The sequence below is a fragment of the Kogia breviceps genome, chromosome 5, assembly GCF_026419965.1.
Source record: "Kogia breviceps isolate mKogBre1 chromosome 5, mKogBre1 haplotype 1, whole genome shotgun sequence".
NCBI classification, from domain to species: Eukaryota; Metazoa; Chordata; class Mammalia; order Artiodactyla; family Physeteridae; genus Kogia; species Kogia breviceps.
The window spans coordinates 20264022-20274754 of NC_081314.1; the positions used below are offsets into that span (position 1 = coordinate 20264022).

The following is a 10733-nucleotide window of genomic DNA, read 5'->3' on the forward strand; positions in this document are numbered from 1 at the left end:
AGGAGACATTTGTAATAACCCTCCAGGCAAACCCAGGAGCAAGAAGCCACGTACACACATGCCCCAATGCTCTTGCCTACCCAGGCCTTGCAGGGAGTATCTGCCTGCAACTACCAAGCCAAGCTCCCCTGGAAACTGGAACTGTGGCTACAGAGGCCACATTCCTGACTTTCTCTAAGTATTTTTGTCCCTCACATAGGCCCAGGGACAGTGGAGTTGCTCTCAGAAGAGATGCAAAGCTGTCAGGGCTCCAAGTTCATGCTCCTGTGTGGTCTCTCCACACAGGTGCCACAGTGTGGCACCTGTGGTACTTGGAGAACTGCTCTTTACACATTTAAACCCCAGTGGTTCAGCTCAGATTGCACACAGCCTGCCCAGGAGGTCAGTGTCTTAAGCACCAGTCCTCAACCAGCCCAGAGCTCCCAGAGGCCTTGAGTTATGGCTATGGTGGTTGATAGGGCCCCTCATTCCCCACTCACTGCCCCCTGGGGAAAGCTCATCAGTAGCTAATCTCCATCAAGTGCCTGAATGAGACAAGACTCAGCATCTACCAGGAGAAAACAAGGGCCACAAACACCTTCCTGGGTCCCTGGGGAGAACTTACTATCTTTGGGGCCATAGAACTCTGCCACTACAGGCTTCAGGTTGTAGGGCTTCAGGCCTGCCTCAAATACCAAACCACCATCCAACGTCACAGCATCTGCTTCATTTTCCTGAAAGAGAACAGACCAGAGTCTGATAAAGCCCTTACTTCTGAGCAAGTTCTATCTATAGTTGGGTGGTGCTCCTTGGATCTGGGGCCAGAAGAACCCTCAGTTTGGCCAATAGCTAACTGCACAACACCACAAGCTTCAGTTAACTCTACCTCCCTGGTGAGGGGATTTGGCCACCATATTCCTTAACTCCTGCAAAGAGAAAGAATGGATCATTTTTCTCTTTTCTCTGGTGAGGAGTCCAGCTGCTGGCCCAGAAAACTATTGTGATTTTTCAAGACTGACCTAAATTACAGAGGTTTTACCAGCAGGCCTCTTGGGGGAAAGCTGCCCCCCTGCAACACCAGACTCCGTGCACAGCCCATGCACCACAGGCTCTGAAGGGGCTGCAGTCAAGGACTCAGGTCCCTCTGCCTGGCCATGCTGTTACACATATTTACATTTCAAGTTCAGGTCCTTTCATTTGGTGACCTCTTTATTTTGGCCCTTCTGCTGAGATCTTCCTCAGATGCCTCTGTGGAGAATTCTCTATGAAGACATCCTACTCCACTCTGATTCAGTACTCAGTACTTTTCCTTCCTGTCCTGGGTCCATATAACTGCAGGAGTCTTTTGTTCAGGGACGGGTGCTTTCTCTGGCTTTAACTCCTAGCTTATACTCTGAACTGAGTGTTAAATGCTAATTATTACTTCCATTATGGCTGATTGTTCATTTAATCAACTACACAGACACCATTGTCCAACTCAGCTCCATTGTACACATTAAAAAATAGAGGTCCGGAAAGTTTAAGTCAACTCCCCAGGCCACATAGCTAGTAAGTCGTGGAGCTGGGATTTGAATCCATGTAGGATGGGTTTATTTCTCCCATTTACTTTACTTGCTGGGTTTTTTTGTTTTCATTTTTAGTTTTTGCTTCCACTAATTCTCATCTTTAAACCAATAGTTCACTTGGTTCACTATAACCAATATCATAGATACCTTTCCACTAGGTCTAGAATTTATTTTCTCTTGAAGTGAGAAGCACCATCTTTTATATAGACACTTCATAACATACTTTTATTGCTTTTATTCTTGCTTCAAATATCTTTAATCAAAATGATTTTTCTTGAATCCCTTGCTAGTATTCCATAAATAGTTCTTACTATTTATGGATTAAATTACAGATTAAATTACAAGGCAGGGACTATAGCTCTATAATCTGTGTCATGTTATAGATAAATAATGAGGTAATAGTATTTGTAAATGAAATAAAATAATAATGTAAGCCAAATCATATATATGTCTAGCTGAAACTTTTCTTTCAATAGTTGGAATTGTTTTTGTTGTTTTACTGTAATTAAATAACAACATAAAATGTATCATTTAACCATTTTTAAGAGTACATTTCAGTGCCATTAAATACATTCACAATGGTGAAAGACTCTTTTATTCCACAACTAGACTCCATATATGAAACAATCTTTATGGCTTTCTTGGTATCTCAAAAGGTAGGTGAAACCTCCAGAGACTGTCTCCACCCACCCCACACACCACAGAATAAAAATAAATGAGTAAACAAATAAGAGCTTATCCTAGAGCAGTGAGGTTGGGGCTTTCTTGGCCCAGACACCAGGATCCTGGGCAGGAATCACTGGGGCCTCAGGGGCTCAGGAGCCAAGGAGCCAAGGACAAACTCATGGAGTCCACGAGAGCAACAGGGATTCTGAAGGGAAACTGAACCAGCAGGGAGGGGCAGGATTAAAGTCAAGCATGACTTCCCTGGTGCAGGTAACCAAACCCAAAAGAAGGTAAGCCACAATGCATAGGCATCAGCAGGAACAGCAGACTTGGGCTCTCAAGGGTTGTGGATGTTGGAATGGTCAGAAACAATGGAGAAGAGCTATATATGTGCTTTACACACAAAGTGAAGGCTACAATCACAGAGATAAGCATAGAAAGGAAATTATCAGGAATAAAAAAAGAAAAACTGTTTAAACTGGTACTTCTAGAAGCAAAAAATATAATTGTTGAAATAAAAAAAAGTGAATGAATGGGCAACAAGTTGATTAGACGTGTTTAAATTGAGAATTAGGAAACTGGAGGCTACATTGGAAGAATTCATCCCAGATGCTGCCAAAAAAGAGGTGCAGAGACTGAAACTATGAAAGAGGGATTAAAAGATATGGATGCTAGATTAAAGAAGGCCTAACGTGTTTTCTTGGAATCCTAGAATTAAAAAAAAAAAGGAACTAAAGAAAAGGCAGTATTTAAAGAGATAATGGCAGCAAATTTTCCAGAACTGGTGAAAAACATGATTCCACAGATCCAACATACTCTAAGCAAGATAAGTAACACGATTTCTACAACTGGAAATATCATAGCGAAGCTATGGAACATCATCAACCAAGGCCATGAAATCTCAAAGTTTTCCAGAGAGATGATTGAAGGAATAATAGGATAATATCAGACTTCTCAATGACTACAGTGGAAGTCAGGAGACAGTGGAATAGTATTTTTAAATAGTGTAAGGATATCGAACTAGAATTATACATTCAGCAAAATTACCATTCAAGAATAAGGGGAAGATTAAAGCATTTTCAGAGAAAACAAACAAGCAAGTAATGGAGAGAGGTTTTTTGTTTGTTTTTTGTGTGTGTGGTACGCGGGCCTCTCACTGTTGTGGCCTCTCTTGTTGCGGAGCACAGGCTCCGGACGCGCAGGCTCAGCGGCCATGGCTCACGGGCCCAGCTGCTCCGCGGCATGTGGGATCTTCCTGGACCGGGGCACGAACCCGTGTGCCCTGCATCGGCAGGTGGATTCTCAACCACTGCACCACCAGGAAAGCCCATGGAAAGAGTTTAACACCAAGATACTGACTCTAAAGTATCACCAAAAGAACACATTGCAAGAGGAAAACATGTCCCAGAAGGATGGTCTGAAATACAAGAAGGAATAGTAGGGAGTTCCCTGGTGGTCTAGTGGTGAGGATTTAATGTTTTCACTGCCGCAGCCTGGATTCAATGCCTGGTTGGGGAACTGAGATCTCACAAGCCACGTAGCTCAGACAAAAATTTTTTTTAAACTTAAAAAAAAAAAAAAAGGAATGGTAAACAGATCAAATGGCAAAAATGTAGACAAATCCAAATTTCTCTCTCTGCCTCTCTCTCTGTCTCCTTTCCTCTTTCTGAACTTTTGGGTGCATACACAAACTTAAACATGCACACACTCACACACACACATATATAAATATATATATAGTATTTATGTATACTGTCAACAAATACATGAAGTATCTACATTCCAGGGTTAAGAAAAGATAGACATAAGATATCAAATAGTAATATCTACACAGGGAAGAGCGAAGTCTGAGCTACTATATTCCAGAGTTCTTTTGCTGTTTCAGGAGGATGTGAGGGTCAAGATTATTTTACTATTAACATTTTGTTAAGCTAAAATTGTACAGTAAAAATTTAAGGGAAGTCATTAAAATATATAAATTGTTTAAATTTACTTTCAGTAGGAAGAAAGGTGGAATAAAGGGAAAACAGTCCAGATGAACACACACGTACGAACTCAATTTTTAAAAATCAGAAAAGGAAAAATCAGATATCGGGGAAAGCAGGACTAAGAGAAATCAAAAAGTAAATGGCAGAAATAAGTACAAATTTATCAATAATAAAAATAATAATTTGGGCTTCCCTGGTGGCTCAGTGGTTAAGAATCTGCCTGCCAATGCAGGGGACACAGGTTCAAGCCCTGGTCCAGGAAGATCCCACGTGCCGCGGAGCAACTAAGCCCACGCGCCACAACTACTGAGCCTGCACTCTAGAGCCCATGAGCCACAACTACTGAGCCCGTGTGCCACAACTACTGAAGCCCACGTGCCTAGAGCCTGTTCTCTGCAACAAGAGAAGCCACCTCAGTGAGATTCCCACGCACCACAACGAAGAGTAGCCCCTGCTCGCCAAAACTAGAGACAGCCCGTGCACAGCAACGAAGACCCAATGCGGCCAACAAAGAAAATAAATAAATAAATTTATTTTTAAAATAATTTATTAATGGTCTAAATTTACCACATAAAATAAATAAGATTGTCAGACTTCATTAATAAACAAAATCCAGCAATATATAATTTTCAAAAGACATACCTGAAAGATAAGCACACAGAAAGTTGAAAATAAAGGAATGGAAAGAGATACAAGGAAAGAGGATACTAACCAAAAGGAAGTTGATATAGTATGCTAATATCAGAAAAACAGAGTTTAGTTAAGAAGTACTGCCAGAGATAGTGATTATTTTCATAATAATAAAATATCAAATTCACCAAGAATGATATGGGTTATGCTCTCATACACTGCTGGTGAGAGTGGAAACTGGAATAACCACATTGGATTTGCTTAAAAACCAAATACATTTGGCATTGTCTTCAAAGTCAATTACTCACATATCCCATGGCACAGAAACTCTGCTCCTACATATATATTAAAGAGAAACTAGTAATTCTTGTGTCCCAGAAGATTTGTACAAAAATATTCCACAAACACTGATTAGAATAACAAAAAACTGGAAAAAAATCCAAATGTCTTATGACCAGAAAAGAAAACATTACTTGTGGTATACTAACACAATGGACATTTGTAGAGCTCTGAAAATGAATGAACAATAGCTATATTCAACAACGTGCGTGAAAACTTAGCATAATATTGAGGAGGGAAAAACAAGTATGAGAAGACAACACATAGCGATGGCATGTTTATAAAATATTTTATGAAGCAAAACTATACATCATCCACACATACCTATATGTCTTAAATTAAAATAAAAGGCAAGAAAGTTTTAGGATTCTGTTTGCGCTGGATGGGGAAACACACAGTAGTTGTAAGCAGGGCCAGTGGCTTACACTACCCCAAGTGGTATTGTTCCCATAGAATCCAATGCTGCCACACAGTAGCCCTAGAAAAGCTATTGGCAATGATGAAGTTTTGAGAACCTCTGGTGGGTTTGTGGATAATATTATTTTATATTATTAACATATTTTAAAACAAAGAGGGGTATGCATACACCAAAGCTGAAATTATGTCATAAATCAAGAGTTATAATTAAGCCATGATAGTAACTGAGGTTCAATAAACACACACACACACACACACACACACACACACACACACACACACACCAGACCAGTTGTTTATACCAAATCACTGATTCCTTGAGTTAATCATGCTCCATCTGGCTGAGTCTACCTCTCCCACCTCATTCCTCCTTCCAGTCTCCTGCCTGCTCTGCTCCAGTCACCCTACCTTCCCTACAGAAACTCAAACAAGCCCAGCTCTCCCCGTCTCAGGCCCTTTGCACATGCTATGGTTATTCTACCATAGCTTTTGGCAGGCTTTCCAATGCTCATCCCTGGGGTCTCAGGTTCATTGCTCCCTCTCAGGGAGATTGTCCCTGACACCCAGGCCAAAGCAAGTTTCCTCTGAAAGTTCTGTTTCTTTCCCTCCATTGTACATGACAGAATTTGAAATTTCATGTCTACTTGTTTGCATGTTTTTCTTCTCTCCTGACTAGACTGTAAACTCTTCATAAGTAAGGAGCATGTGTGTTTAAATTCACTACTGCAGCCCCATTGCCCAGCACAGGGTCTGACACACGTTCAAATGTGCAGGAACGATGTTAAAGGAGTGAAGAGTATTTTGGAAAACCTGGAAGTCAAAAGGATCAGCTATCAACTGCAGTCATGACTATGTATTCCTCTTCCCTGTGTGTACCATTCATCTACTTCTTGTGATGCATCAGGAACCTCCAAAATAGTGTTACGTGGTCATTTTGATAGCATGTATTCTTATTTTCTTCTCTGAGTTCAGAGAATTTAGTGGCTCAAAGAGTCCCCTTTCAGAGCATGTTAGATTTTGCTTTAAGACTCATTAAAGGTGACTGCTCCTATTTCCATTTCTAAAGTGATTTTACTAGCACTACGGGCTGACTGCCCCACACAGCAGCCTCCTACCTGTGAGTACAGAATGATTCCAAAACGACAGGAGAAAGAGAAAGTATGGATTTTCTTCTGCTCTCATTTAGGCAGCCACAACTTACCATGATGGCCTTGATGCAATCGATGTAGGAGGTCTTCCTCACACAGGAGACAAAAGGACCAGTAACAAGGACGTTATCCATATTTTCGCGGAAACTGGAGCACTTACTGGCCTCATGACTTGAAACGGTGCACCACCTCACAGTTTTCTCTGGGACAGCCAGACACAGCCCTAGGGGAGAGAGGCCAGAGGTCCCTGTGCCAGTGGGAGAGACAGCAGCACCCTCTGGAGGGTCGTGAAGTCTACTTCCCCTCCATCCTGTCCACTCCCACTCCTGTCCATGAACAACAAGGGACACAGTTTCCACTGCATTCTGAGTCTGGGGACGAGTGACAAGCACCCTGATGGCCTCTCCGTTTCCCACTGACCAGACTGTGCTGGCCAGAGTGATGCCGACTTGACTATCAGCTCTCAACTGGAGACAATAAGCTGCTCCTCTGCGTTCTCTGCGCCTCCTTCATTCACCTCATGACCCGTGGCCTGCCATGGGATACAAGCTTCAGGATACACAGGGGATTTTTAGCTACGTCAAGGTGTCGGCTCAATGCTACAACTCTGGGAAGCCAGCAGGGTAGGAATTACATCATCCAGTAATTAGTATCTTTTAGAGATGAGGGAACTGGGCTCAGACAGTGATGCTTTACCGTAGGTTACCCAGCCTGTTAGTAGCTGAGACTGGCCTAGAAATCAGGTCTCCAGACTTTGGTCTCTGCCCAGGGAACAAAAGAAGATAACATTCTGAGTTGTTTTCCATGTGCTTGGCCAGTACATAGGGGTACATGATTGATGAGGCAATAAATTTGCCTGTGATGCCCATCTGTCATCTCTGTTCCAAGAATAACTAGAAACTCCACAATATTCAATGTTTCTCTCTGTTTCCAATGACCCCTCCCTCAATTTTGCCATTAGGCTTTTTGGCTGCCACTACACGAAGCTTAAAGCCAGCCATGTCTGTAGCAATTAATCCATGGGGTTGCAGATGTGTTGTCCCCATGATATGAGCATTTGGCACTGTCCCCAAGGCCCTCTGTCATCTCCACCCTGTGGATCAACAGCACAGGGCTGGCTCAAGGAAGTGGATGAATATTCACAATGCACAGAGCAAGAGAGGGGGAGGGAACAGTTCTCCAGGATGGAAGAAGAGAGGCCACAGGAAGCCTGTCCCCCAACCACCCTTTATTCCACCTCTGCCCATGGGATATCAAGGGAGGCAACAAGGAGTCAGTGGCAGACTCTCCCCAAAACCACTCCTCCAGGCCCTCCCCAAACTGCCCCTCCTGAGATCCCAAAGGCAGGAATTTGTCCTCAGTCATGCATTTACCTTCCACAGCCCTGTTAGATTCTCTGAGGTTAGGGTGGGGGCCCGGGAGGGTAGGCAAAGGCAAGTAAGGTGGGTCGACTCTCAAGGGTTAACTTTTTCAGGAAAGACAAGTAACTAAACACAGAAGGCTCCAAAGGTATTATCAATGCACCACGAGTGGCCAGCAAAAGTTAGAGGACAAAGGAGGCCTAACAGTGACAGGATCCGAAGCACAGATGTGTGCAGCAAAGTCCACTCCACTAGTGCCTGGATCTGCGGCCTCATTTACTCTCAAGGGACCTTCCCAGGCCAGGCTGTACTACCCTCCTCACTGCTGGGGACCTAAAAAGTTTGGCTTCAAATCCCATGCTCCGAACCCTTCAACTGCCCTGTCTTATTAGTGGGACATGGTCAGCACCAAGGGCACCCACGGCACATCAGGCCATCAGTGGAGGTGGGACCAGATCTGGGGAGGCCTTGAATGCCATCCTAAGCAGTTTGGACTTCATTGAGACCGCAGCAAATGGATTTGATAAACCGTGATGGAAGTGCTCTAATTTATTGTGTTCCGCTACCACAAGGTTTTCTGGACACGAGGAGGAAGCAAGGAGGGGGTGAAAAGGTGGCAGAGGCACAGGCAGGACCAGAAGGTGCGCGCAAGCGCAGAGCTGTCCCTGAGGCAGTGAGGAAGCAGGTGCAAGGGTGCGGCGGGGAGAAGCGAAGGAAAGGTCTGGGCTTCCAGCTCCAGCGCGGAGCCCAGGGATGGTGTGGCGGGCTCCGGTATGCAGGGGGCGCCCGGGCCGGCTACACTGCGGGCTCTCCCAGCGGCCGCACTCACCCAGGACCGCGCAGGCTAGCAGAGCGCGTACGGCGAGCCTCATCCTCCCGGGTCTGCGAAGCGGAGTGCCGAGCACAGACGGACAGGCTTCTGGGCCACCTCCCTGCGCCCCGCGCCCCTTTATCCCCCGCGGGGCTGGCCAAGCACAATCTTTGACCCTCTTTGTTTGTGCAGCCCGCTTGCCCAATCGCCCCTCAGCCCTCCCCCTGCATTCCTCGCTCAGGCTGATCACCTCATTTCCTGACCTCTGGGACAGGCCCGTGGATGGAATCCAACACAAAAATGCTGATTGGAACGGAATTAAAGAAAAATCACCCCGTTGTTAACGCGCGCTTGCTCTGTGCCAGGAGCAGAGCTGCAGCGGAAAGAGGCGGGGGTGGCTCTGCTTCTGAATCCCAGGGTGCCACAGCTGGTCCTGAACCAAGCTATGTGCTCATTCTACAGATGGAAGAAGGAAGGGACTGCTCCAAACGCACACCAGAACAGGAGAATGACAGGCAGAGACCTTATTGGGAGAGGGTGTGAGAGAAGAATAAGGCTGACCACAAGTCAAAGACAACAGGCTCAACCCCTTTCACTTGTTCCCAGGTGTTTCCAGAAATCCTGCTCCTCTTGGGCCCTTAAAGCCCCACAGAGGAGCTGTCCCTCCCCATGTGTCCTCCTGAGCACAGGATCCTGGACTGGTAACCTTCCTTCCCTTCATGCAGCCTGCTGGACACCTAGGCTAGGGACAGAGTCACAGGAGAGACAATGTCTCTCCCACAAGAAGCTGCCCTGGAATGTGATCAAGACTCTGTGACACTCAGGACAAGTGACACATGAACACAAAGAAAGGGACCCAGGAGAGGATGTGGCCTGATCTCAATGCCCTGGGTCATCCCTGGCTCCCTCCAGAAAAGTGGTCTCCAAACCATTTTGATTGCCAATCCTTATCCGGAAAAATAGTGAGGCTGTACATTGTGTGTATATATATATATACACTTTTAAAACGAATATTGTGTATATTTCAATCATGAAAGGAATAGAAAATTTGTAAACAATGAGACAAAGATGAAACACTCATTTTTATTGTATTTTATTTTTTTAACATCTTTATTTGAGTATAACTGTTTTACAATGGTGTGTTAGTTTCTCCTTTACAACAAAGTGAATCAGTTATACATATACATATGTTCCCATCTCTTCCCTCTTGCATCTCCCTCCCTCCCACCCTCCCTATCCCACCCCTCTAGGTGGTCACAAAGCACGGAGCTGATCTCCCTGTGCTATGCTGCAGCTTCCCACTAGCTATCTAATTTACATTTGGTAGTGTGTATATGTCCCTGCCACTCTCTCACTTCGTCACAGCTTATCCTTCCCCCTCCCCATATCCTCAAGTCCATGCTCTAGTAGGTCTGGAAACACTCATTTTTAAATGTCTCTCTCTATACTCTGCCTTATACACAATGAAAAATATCTCAAGGCAAAATATACACTTAGGGAAGGGGCAATGTTCCTGATAGTAGATGTAAGTCCATATTCCAGAGAGTCAAGATAATTTTAGGGTTTTCTTAAGTTACTTATCCAACCCAATCAGATTATCATCGTTTTTGGTTTTATTTACGCTAATTTACTCCAGACTTGGAAGATATCTCAGTAGTGCCATTTTATTTCAGTTCACCTGTGTTTGTGATATTGGAATCATCTTCTAGGTCTAGTTTCTTTGCAGGAATCTTTCTAAGGCACTCATGCATTTTGTGAGATCTGATGAGTTAAATCGCGTTACTTAATCTGTACATCCATTTTACTGGGCATATGCAAACCACAAAATG

At 44.3% G+C, this 10733-nt stretch overlaps 1 protein-coding gene across 1 annotated transcript in view; it reads right to left on the minus strand.

Annotated features, from left to right (window-relative positions):
* TF (transferrin) overlaps positions 1-9445 on the minus strand; it is a 31947-nt gene extending 22502 nt beyond the window's left edge. The window contains exons 1-3 of the mRNA XM_059065339.2: positions 8923-9445; positions 6786-6955; positions 605-713 (exon numbers count right to left, since the gene is read on the minus strand). Of these exons, the coding sequence (XP_058921322.1) occupies positions 605-713; positions 6786-6955; positions 8923-8965 (322 nt within the window). The 5' untranslated portion in view covers positions 8966-9445. The remainder of the gene's footprint in view (positions 1-604; positions 714-6785; positions 6956-8922) is intronic.
* Positions 9446-10733: the final 1288 nt, after the last annotated feature.